Source organism: Bos javanicus, chromosome 17 (assembly GCF_032452875.1).
Source record: "Bos javanicus breed banteng chromosome 17, ARS-OSU_banteng_1.0, whole genome shotgun sequence".
Classification (NCBI taxonomy): domain Eukaryota; kingdom Metazoa; phylum Chordata; class Mammalia; order Artiodactyla; family Bovidae; genus Bos; species Bos javanicus.
Genome location: NC_083884.1, coordinates 63,184,248 through 63,195,624, shown reverse-complemented (window position 1 = coordinate 63,195,624; position 11,377 = coordinate 63,184,248). Strand labels below are relative to the sequence as shown.

The 11,377-nt window shown below is 52.8% G+C and overlaps 1 protein-coding gene and 1 pseudogene across 2 annotated transcripts in view; one reads left to right on the top strand and one right to left on the bottom strand.

Moving 5' to 3' along the window:
• Positions 1-1,287: 1,287 nt before the first annotated feature.
• On the bottom strand, positions 1,288-5,483 carry LOC133228424 (small ribosomal subunit protein uS2-like; annotated as a pseudogene).
• Positions 5,268-11,377, top strand: part of PXN (paxillin) — a 43,187-nt gene continuing 37,077 nt past the window's right edge. The window contains exon 1 of one of the 2 annotated variants that reach the window (XM_061385006.1): positions 5,268-5,494. In XM_061385006.1, coding sequence (XP_061240990.1) covers positions 5,482-5,494 — 13 coding nt within the window. In that variant the 5' untranslated portion in view covers positions 5,268-5,481. The remainder of the gene's footprint in view (positions 5,495-11,377) is intronic. The other variant, XM_061385001.1, reaches the window with a different exon arrangement.

The following is an 11,377-nucleotide window of genomic DNA, read 5'->3' as shown; positions in this document are numbered from 1 at the left end:
GTTCAAACCAGTGTTTTCCAAGAGTCAACTGTACAATTATGAGGAGTGCTAAAAACAGGTCATAATCACAGGAGCCCTGACATAGTCTACCAGGCCAAGGAATGGTTTTCTGAGAAAATGGCTTTTAGGTTGAAATCTCCCCACTCCCCCCAAATAATGATGCCAGCTAACATTTAAACCTGTGCCGTCCAGGGTGGTAGCCACTAGCCAACATGAGGCTCTTGAGTCCTAGGACTGTGGCTAGTGGAAATGAAATGTGGTGTAAGTGTAATGTGCAAATGTGATTTCAGAGACTTCCTAGTAAAAAAGAAGTAAGCTATCTAACTGATACTTTTATATTGATTACAAGCTGAAATGGTAACATTTAGGATAGACTGGATTAGATAAAATATACTAAGATTCATTTTAACTGTTTCTTTTGATATTTTTCAATGCGGCTACTAGAAAATTTTTAATTACATACTTTGCATTTTGTTTCTAGGGGCTAAGCCCTGAGTTCCCTGGAGCAGGAAATGGCAACCCAGTCCAGTATTCTTACCTGGAAAATCCTATGGACATAGGAGCCTGGTGGGCTACAGTCTATGGGATTGTGAAGGGTTGGACACCACTGAGCAACTGAGCAAGGCATACGGATCCCTGAGTCAGACAGTGCTTGTTGATGACCAGGGATATACCAAGGTGTAAATGTGTAGTATCTTGTTTAATGCTATGATGACTCTGACAGGTAGCTATTATTTATCTACTTTCTGCAGAGGAGGAAACAGATGCAAAGAGTAAAATGGACCGAGATTCACCACCATCAAGGAAGATAACTGGAATTGGGTCTTTCTCAGTCCACTGAGCTGTGTACTTAACCTCTACCCTACACTGCTGAGCAGAGGCGCCCGTGGGCTGGGACAGGAAGAGGCATCCAGAGCCATGAACGTGGAAAGAACAACTACACGAAGAGACAGACATTCCACGGACTAGAGGGCCCTCGGCAACATTGGCCATGGAGTGGTCCCACGGTCCTGTCAATGTCAGTTCTTCTTTTTTTAGAGACTGTTTATTTTCCATCAACCTATTTCCATTTAAAGAGTTTGTGGAGAACTTCCCACCTCCCCACCCGGTGCTCCAGTGGCTAAGACTCTGTGCTCCCAATGCAGGGGGCCCAGGTTTGATCCCTGGTTGGGGAACTAGGTCCTACATGCTGTAACTAAGCATTCGCATGCCATAACTAAAGATTCTGCGTGCTGCAACTAAGACCCAGTGCAGCCAAAAAAAAAAAAAAGTTTGTAGAAGAACAGCTTAAGATTGTTGTGGTTGTTCCTCAACAACCACAGTGGTTGTTCCTACTCATTCAGTGGCCTGAGTGGTGGGAGCTACAGGCCAGTCTTCAGTGGGGAACTGTGGAATAAGCCCAGAGAGCTCCTGCACACCTCCGGACCAGTCCACCACCTCAGGTTGAGCATCGGTGAACTCAGGAGCTGGAGCGGTCCATTCACCCTGAAATGCCTCCTTGGTCACAACCTTCTCAGCGGCCGCCCGCTCTTCCTTTTCAATCCCTTTCAGCATCTCCATAGAAGGAAAGATAAGGTATGACCTTCCAGGGTGTTCACAGGAGATGGTGTCATGTATGGGCAGAACTTCTCGGGTGAGCACCCACCACGTCAGACCCACTGAGTGAGCTCCCTTGTCACACGGGATGGCTGGGCCCACAGAGCACAGAGGAGAGTCTGTGTCACAAAGATCAATGGAAGGCAGGTGAAGAGACTTCTGTGAGAGGCTGGTGGTCAGCCCTGCGATTAGTAACCACCAGAAGCCTTGGCTCCTGGAAGGCTGCCTAGATCTGGTTAGTGAAGGTTCCAAGAGGGAAGCAGCCAGCAATAGGAACGGCTCCAGTGGCAGCAGCAAACCAGCACAGCCCACAGGCCAGTATTCTCGGAGGAAATGACGCTGATGTCCACTGGGTTTTTAGTGACAGCAATGGCATGAGCTGCCAACAGAAGCTTCTGCAAGGTTCTCTTCAGATTTATGATGTAGATGTCATGACTTTTCCTTTTGTAGACATGCTGTTTCGTTTGAAAGTTAAAGTTGGTGCCACCTAAGTGGGTTTCCCTTCCTTGGTGGCTCAGTGGTAAAGAAATCTGCCTGCAATGCAGGAGAAGCGAGATGTGGGTAAGATCCCTGGGTCAGGAAGATCCCCTGGAGGAGGAAATGCAACCTGCTCCAGTATTCTTGCTAGAAAATTCCATGGACAGAGGAGCCTGGTGAGCTCCATGCGGTCACAAACAGTTGGGCATGACTGAGTGACTGATCACACACACACAAGTGAGTTTCTGATGAAAGGAATTTGAGGACACCCTCCTCCCTATTTGCAGGACATCAAGGGCTCTGGATATGGTGAAAGTTTCCCTTTAAGTTACAATGGGAATCCAGAACAATGCCATATGGACCCCAGTCTGGGTAACGAGGAGAGGCAACATCAGTTCATCTTGAGGAAGGATGAGAAAACCTGGTTTGAATTAAACAAGTCTGATGGCTCAGGGATGGGAATCCCAAGGGGAGGAAATCCCAGGTAAGGGACTGAGTGTCCAAGGTCACAGTACTGAACCGCAAAGACTCAGTTCTCTTTAGAACATTAAAATTGATGTGCTTAGTCACTCAGTCATGTCTGACTCTGCAACCCCATGTACTGTAGCCCGCTGGGCTCCTCTGTCCATGAGAGTCTCCAGGCAAGAATACTGAAGTGAGTAGTCATTCGCTTCTCCAGGGGATCTTCCTGACCCATAGATCAAACCCACCTCTCACAATGGAGGCAGATTTTTTCCCCGACTGAGCCACCAGGGAAGCCCCTCCTTAGAACTTCACCCACCAAAGGCATAATTGCCAGCTTAGTTGATGTTTTCCTTTCCAGGAAATATTGCTTTGAAAAGAAAGGTTTGAGGGACTTCCCCAGTGGTTCAATGGTCAAGAATCCACCTTGCAATGCAAGGAACTCTGGTTTGATCCCTGGTTGGGGAACTAGGATCCCATGTGCCAGGGAACAATTAAGCCTGTACACTCCAACTAGAGAGCCTGAGAGCCACAACGAAAGATCCCACGTGCCACAACTAAGACCCAACAGAGCCAAATAAATAAATAAATACTAAAAAAAATAGTTGATCCACCTTAAAAAAAAAAAAAAAGGGTTTGAGACCTTTGAAACAGGGACATGTGTATGCTGTGGGATTGGTCTAAGGACAATAGTTTCACCTGGCAGAGTAGCAGGTGTCCTGCAGAGGCCTTAGCTAGGCCTTCTCAGGTTCAGATCTCAGTCTTCCCACTTATTAGCTCTGTGACCTTGGGTAACTCAATCTCTCTGATCTTAACTTTTCCAACTGAAAAAGGGGATACTAGTGGTCATTTCCTAGGCTTGTGTCAGAATTAAATGCAAGAAAGCACGGAAAGCACCCAGCTCACAGCCTGTTCATTCTATTGATAGTGCTGCTGCTGCTGCTAAGTCACTTCAGTCGTGTCAGACTCTGTGCGACCCCATAGACGGTAGCCCACCAGGATGCCCCATCCCTGGGATTCTCCAGGCAAGAACACTGGAGTGGGTTGCCATTTCCTTCTCCAACACATGAAAGTGAAAAGTGAAAGTGAAGTTGCTTGGTCGTGTCTGACCCTCAGCAACCCCATGGACTGCAGCCTTCCAGGCTCCTCCATCCATGGGATTTTCCAGGCAAGAGTACTGGAGTGGGGTGCCATTGCCTTCTCCGATTGATAGTGCTGGCACTCAATAAATGGCAGGTGGAAAAACAAAAAACGGCAGGTGGTGCTATCACCTGATTTCTGAGTTTGTGAGAGCAAAGCCCCTTTGGGGTCTGGGGTGGCAGTGGGGTGTTTCAGGAAACCATGCCCAGCACTGGGTATAACCTCCTTGTAGTTTTTCCCTTAGGGTCTAAGGTGGGGTCCTTTTTGCTCTGCCCAGAACTTTGGAAAAGTCTTCTTCTAGGGAGGATGGATATGTGTAAAATTAAAGAATATATAACCTTGAAAATGGGCTTCCCTTGGTAGTTCAGCAGTAAACAATCCAGTGCAGAAGACCCCAGTGAGTGGGTTTGATCCCTGGGTCGGGAAGCGAAGATTCCCCTGGAGAAGGAAATGGCCCCACTCCAGTATTCTTGCCTGGAGAATTCTATGGGCAGAGGAGCCTGGCAAGCTACAGTCCATGGGGTCACAGACAGATACGCCTTAGTGACTAAATGATAACAAACCTTGACAATATTGAATCTGGCCTCAAAGGCTGGGCTGAGAGATTGCACTGCCACGGAGCCAGAGGGCAACCCCAGGAAAGGTCCTTCAAACGTCCCCAGCCTTCAGTTCAGTTGCTCAGTCATGTCCAACTCTGTGACCGCATGAATCGCAGTGCCAGGCCTCCCTGTCCATCACCAACTCCCGGAATCTACCCAAACCCATGTCCATCGAATCGGTGATGCCATCCAGCCATCTCATCCTCTGTTGTCCCCTTCTCCTCCTGCCCCCAATCCTTTCCAGCATTAGGGTCTTTTCCAGTGAGTCAACTCTTCGCATGAGGTGGCCAAAGTACTGGAGTTTCAGCTTTAGCATCATTCCTTCCAAAGAAATCCCAGGGCTGATCTCCTTCAGAATGGACTGGTTGGATCTCTTTGCCGTCCAAGGGACTCTCAAGAGTCTTCTCCAACACCGTAGTTCAAAAGCATCAATTCTTCGGCGCTCAGCTTTCTTCACAGTCCAACTCTCACATCCATACATGACCACTGTAAAAACCATAGCCTTGACTGTGGCACCTTGACGGACCTTTGTTGGCAAAGTAATGTCTCTGCTTTTGAATATGCTATCTAGGTTGCTCATTACCTGGTACTAATTTAGGGTCTTCTTTGGTGGGGTGGCAATTTACTGAAAGATGGACGTAGACGGACGGGCGGACAAATCTGACTCTCCAGTGGACGGCGGTGTGATAAGTGAGAGACCGATGGACGGAGAGACACAGGTGAGATTGTGAGGCGTCAAGACAGGCGGATGGATATGTTAGCCAGACAGTCAGGCAGGCGACCGTGAGACAGAAAAACTGACAGACAGGAAACCCGGGAGCCTCTCACCTGCAGGCTTGGCCGCGAGGCGGCGCCGCCGCCCAGCCCAGCGGCGCCAGCCGCCCCGGCTGGGCGCGTTCTCGCGGGTGGGCGGAGGGGGCGTGGCCATCGTGCGCACGGGGCGGGGCCGGCAGCCTCGCGGGGGCCCCCACGGGCGGAGGGCGCGGCGGGGGCGGGGCGCGCGTGCTCGCGGGGGCGGCCGGGGGCGGGGCGCGCGTGCTCGCGGGGGCGGGCCGTACAGCGGGTGCGGGCGCGCGCGGCGGCGGCGGCGCGTTCCGTTCCGGGCCGAGGCTCGCGGCGGAAAAGTTGCGCGGCGGCGAGGAGCGGCCCCGGGACGGGCAGCGAGCGCGACGCCGAGCCGGCTCCCGGCGCCCGCGGCGCCCCCACCATGGACGACCTCGGTGAGTGACTGGAGGGGCTGAGGGAGAAGGCAGCGAGGGGCGCGCGGCCCCGGGCCCCGGGCCGGGGCGGGGGCGAGCGAGCGCGCGAGCGGCGGGCTGAATCCCACCCGCTGCGGCCCGGGTCCCGGCTCTGGTTCTGGCCAGCCCCGGCTCGGCGGGACAGGATCCTGGGCTGGGCCTGAGTCCCAGGCCAGGCCAGCCGCCGTGCTCACAGCCGCCACCCCTTCGCCTCGAGGACAGCCCCACCTCCGGACCCCCCGACCTCGGGGATCCACCCCCATCTCCCAGCTCAGCCTCAGGGACCTGCTTGCTCGTCAGGGACCCGCCCGGTCCGCCTCAGGGACGGGCCCCCACTGCCGGGACCTGACCACCTCCCCCGCTGCGGGACCCTCACTTCACACAGCGCTCCCCCACCCCCATCGCACAGTTGGAACACCCAATTTGGGGATCAGCTGCCTGATCGCGCAGCCGGGGCCTGCTCCCAGCCCCTGGAGGACCACCCCCACTTCACAGACGGACATCCGGCACCTCAGGGGTAGCCCGTCCGAGTCTACCCTTTTTATTTCACAGGTCAGATTCACAGGTTAGGGATGAGCCTCCATGACCACATCCCCACAAAGACAAGGCTCTTTTCTGCCCCACTAAGGCCCTGGGTCCATTTCACTGCCCTGGCCACTCAGTGGACCAGCCCCTCCGCTTTCATATCACAGACCAGCCTCATCCTAGAAGCGTAAGCTGGGGAGACAAACTGGTGAAGTGCCAAGGGAACGAGGTGGGAAGTGGGCCCCCGAGGTATGGCCATCTCTGAACTTGTCCAGGCTGGCAGTACCTTGCGGAAAGCCCTATCATAGGTAAGGAGGATAGGATGCCCAGAATAGAGTTTTACTGTTTTCATGTGACTGGAGCTCCCAAACTGTTTTTTTTCAGTCCAGCCTTGATCTGGAGTTTGGGCAGAAGAAAGTATCTTCTGAACCAGACACTAAACCCAGGGGTCTTGGTGCTGGGGGTTCTAGGAATGCCTTGAGCACCGTGAACCCTCGAGTGGGAGGATTCACTCTCCCTCCCTCCCCTTCACGCCTGGAGCTGGAAGGCCTCTGAGCCAGGGAGTTGAGGAGGGGGAGGAAAGTTTCTTCTCTGTAGGAGCCTTGTCTTCCCTCTAAGGACTGTGGGTGGCTTGTGTGACCACTGATGCTTTCTCTGTCTCAAGCTCTTAGGGGTGGATTCATCAGACAGGACTGATGGGCCTCCCCCGAGCTGCATAGGGCACTAAATTAAGACTGGTTATTTGTAGGCACTGGACTTCCAAAGGAACAGGGAGGAGGATTGGGGCATGACTGCTTCCCAGAAGCTTCCTTTGGGGATCAAGGTGCCTCCCCAACCCCCTAACTCCCAAGATCCTGGAGCTGGGGAGAGTGTGCGGTCCTGCCTGTTTTGCAGAGTACAATGGCTGCCAAGCATAGTTCTGTCTTTGGGTCAGGCTTGGCACCCATTTTTCCAGCACACTCAAGGTTGGCATGGCTTCCAGGCAGGTATTTTTTTTTTTTTTTTCATGTAAAAATAACTGAACTGAAAGGAGGCTGGGGGATATTTTTCGAATCAGGATCTGAAAGTCTCAATGCTTTCCCTGTGGGAACTCACAAGCAGAGTCAGTTTCTGAAATGCTGGTGTCGGTTCCATTGCTTCCAGACAGGCCCCGTGCTGTTTGAAGGACTGAGAAAGTCTTTGTAGAGTTCCCTGTTGAAGCCCAGAATTCCTGTCCTCTGACAGTCTTCCATTTAGGGCCAGGGAACTGAGTTCGTCTCTTGAAAGGAAAGAAAGTGTCCTGGCAGAGCAGATTGTAGGAATTGAGATTTGCTGTTCCTGGAGTATTTCCCCGTACCTCAACTGTCCTGTCTTCACAGTAACTCTTTTTGAAGAGCCCCTTAAGGGTCCCTGCTATCAGTACTGCTGGCCTTTTACAAATGGAGAAAACTGAGGCTAAGAGAGGTTGATTCACTGGCTCAAGGTTGCACAGTCGTAAGATGACAAAATCATGACTGGAAGCCCGATCCCTCGCTCCTGCATCTGCAGCTCTGTGCACCAGCAGGCCTTTCTTCGTGGCAAGGGGGTCTCAGAGAGGTGATGGCTGCCACCTGTAACTACTTCTGCCTCCCCCTGGAGGCTCCTCAGTTGTCTGAATCTGGGCCGCCTGGCTGCCTTGGCCTAAGCTCCCAGGGGGCCAGCCACGCCTGCCTGGCTGACCGACCGGAGGAGCCTGGGGTGGGCGGAATGGGGCGTGCAGGAAGAGAGAGGAATTCGCCTCTGCTCTCAGCCCCCATCAGCTGTCTGGATGGCTGCTCAGCACCCTGCCCGTCAGCTGTTTTCCTTAGTTAGGCTGGACCCAGAGGCCAAGCCTCTTGTTTTTATTTTTCTCCTGAGAGTGCTGTCAGCTGTGAGCCTCTTGGTTCCTAAAAGAGGAGTCTGACCTGTGGCAAGTCTAGAGGGGTCAGAGTCTGTGCTGTGACTTTGTTTTTTATTTTTTGGTCTAAAAGAAAAAAAATTGGGGAGCCCTCCCCTTCCTGTAGCTGTTAGTGACAAACTCACCATGTGTTGTTTAATAAGTTACAAAGTTACAGCTCTTTGGGCAGAAAGTCCATAAGTAAAGGTAGTGTCCTGCCCTTCCCTGTGTGTTCCGTCCGCTTTGTGCTGCGGGGTGGCTGCTGGTGGCTTTCCTTGTTGCTGTTTAGATGCTGGTTTGGCTGGGAGTTCTCGGTGTTCTAGTTCTGGCTGGAGTTTCCTGGACAGAGTTCTCACAACACGGACAGGCACTCTGGTTATGTTCTGCTCGCCCCTCCTTCACGTTTTTTAGTGCGCTTGGGGGTGGGGGGATGGGGACTGTGACCACAGCTGGGGGCTAATAGTGATCACATGCGTTTGATAGGAGCCAGGCAGCCTACTCAGCACTCCTTGGTATCATCACAGCGATTCCTGGAGGGAGGTGTTTAATCCCTGCTTGATGGACGCAGAAATCGGAGTCAGGAAAGTTCAGTGAGGGCTCTGGGATTGTAACCCAGGTTGATCCACTTCCAGACCTGATCATCTTCATAATAAGTAGTACACGCATGCATGCTCAGTCATGTCTGACTCTTTCCAATCCCATGGACCATAGTCCAACAGGCTGCTCTGTCCATGGGGATTCTCCAGGCTAGAATACTAGAGTGGGTTGCCATGCCCTCCTCCAGGGGATCTTCCCCGCCCAGGGATCAAACTACCCTCTCCTGCACTGCAGGAAGATTCTTTGCGGCTAAGCCCCTGGGGGAAGCCCTAATGAGTTAGTAAGTGCTTGGTAATCAACCAGGGGAATGAGCCATGGGGCCTGCTGAGTAATTGCTGGGTACCTTTTAAACTTCTGCCCTTGGGGCCATCATCCAGTATGGTCTGGGTGGCAGTAGGTAGGCTGGTTCAGGCCTCAATAGCTTTGCCATTCCCATCCCTTGCAGGGGGAGCAGCCAGCTGTTGGCAATGCCCAGTTGCCTCTGGGATCTGGACCTGTCTCCTTGCAGCTTCTCAGCAGTCTTGACCCTCTGGAACACAGTGCCTCATTGTCCTTGGGTGGGGAGTACTGGGGAGCAGGGGAATTGCCTGGGGCATTCCAGGCTACGGAGCCTCTCTGTTTCCATGGAAAGTCTGGACTTTGGGCTCACCCATCTGTGGTGCCTCTGTGTGTTAGGGCAGGGTCAAGGGCACCAGCTGCTGGGCTTGTGGCAGGGGTGGTCTGTGGGGTGATGGTGTGCTCCTCGGGGGGCCCTGCGTCAGCCCCAGATCTCCTCCTAGGCTGTACTCTAGTGAGGTGCGGAGCAGGCACTCAGACCCTGGTGTGTTTGGTTCTTCAGCAGGTGCCCTTTCTGTTGGGCAGCCAGAGGTTGGTGGGGAGAGGTTCAGGCTGCTGCGGGACAGAGCCCTGCCACTGAGGGTTTGAGTCCCCTCAAGGGAACATCCCAGGATCCTCATGCCTGAGGGTACTGACTTCCTAAAGCTTTCCTGAGGTCTTTCTCTAGTTCCCAGGGCAGAGACTGGAAAAACTCCCTTCCACTTCAGTCTCGTTCCAGCCCTCCCCTGGGTTGTCCAGGTCTCAGTGTCTTCATTCGTGATCACAGCCGTCTGTAGAACGCTTTTGCTTGTTTATACGGTGTTTGCAGACCCCTTTCTGTAACGTTTATTGAGCACTTACTACGTGCGAGCCCTGGGCTGGGCACCTTACCCGCGTTTTCTCATTGAATCATGTTGGCCCTACGAGGCGCAGGTTCCGTTACTATTACTGCCACCCATTTTACAGATGATGAAATGGAGGCCCACTTGCCCAAGTTCTATAACTCGAGAGTGGCAGGGCTGGGATTTAAATCTTGTAACCCATTTTCCACGTCTGTTCCTGATACTGGATTGGATCTGGTTTGCCCGTTGGTTTGATTGCTTTCTGTTTCTAGAACGCTAAAAATCTTTTTCCACCCTTCCCATACCCCCAGTCTCTTTTCTCTCTCTCTTTTTTTGGCCACCGTCACATGGCACGCGGGAATCTTAGTTCAGGAATTTACCTGCAGTCGAGGTGTGGAGTCTTAACCCCTGGTCTGCCAGGTGTGTCCCCTCGTTTTCTCTTCAGTCTCACACTGTCCTTTCCTGTTCTCTGTGGCTTCCTCGCTCTCGGTTCTTTCTCAAGGATGCCGTGCTCAGGACAGGATGCTAGGCGCTTACAGCAGTGTCTCCTGCTTGGTGGAAGACCTCCCTTCTCTCTCACTGTCCTCTGTCCACTCACCGGTTAGCCTCAAGACAGAGCTGCGAGCTTCCAGCACAGCTGGCGCTGAGAACCCGGGGCAGGCTCCACGCTCCCTCTTCTACTCTTTGCGGTTGGAGTCAGAAGCCCTCTGTGCCCCCAGCTCCGTACACCCTCCTGTCTTTGTTCAGGTGTTTGCACCTGGCTACCACTGGGAGCCAGCCCATTTCCAGAGGAAGAAATCCTCAGAAAACCTTCAGGTGGTGAACTGAGGAATCCTGGGAGAGGGAGAGGGGAAGAGAAAGCATTAGGAAGTTGAATTTTCCCGGAAATCTTGACAAACCAACAGCTTCCAAGGCGGGGCCGGGGACTGCCCTGATGGTCCAGTGAGTGGGACTCCAAGCTTCCACTGCAGGGGGCGTAGGTTCTATTCCTGGCCAGGGAACTAAGAAACTGCATGACTCAATGTGACCAAAATAAAAATAATGAAGTAAAATAAATAAGTGTCCAGAGATCATCTCCTGACCTGGGATAGGCCTGGAGCCCTATGGCCTCCCAGGCCCATTTTGCCTTTTCAGTTGCAGTCCTGTTGGGAGCCTCACATTTGGCCTCAAGCGTCCATTCTCGACCAGATAAGTCTCCCAACTAACGGATTGATGGCCTACCCAGCGGGGCTCAGGGCTGGCCTCTCCGGGGAGGCCGTGGATGCTGGGCCAGAGGCAGGCAGGACGTGTGGTTGGCCAGGCCCAGCAGAGCCCCAGTGGCCTAGTTTCCCCTTAAAGAGGGCCTCTTAATGCTTATTCCTTGTGTGATTGTGGTATTGTGGTTTTATGGGAGAACGTTGTTATTGTTAGGTGCAGGCGAGAGTATCTGGGAGTGAAGTGTCACCATGTCTGCAACTGAGTTTTAAATGATGTAGTAGAAAACGTAGGGAGGATATGTATATGCTGTGTGTGTATATAAAGAGGGAAAGAGGAAACTTGTGCGTGTGTGCACAAAAAAATGGCAAAACATCACCTGTGACTGCACCCAGGTAGAGGGCATGTGTGTGCTCACTGCAGCGGCCTTTCAGCTTCTTTGCACGTTTAGACATTTGCATGATAAAAAGTTGGGGGAGAAAAGGTGAGAAAACCTTG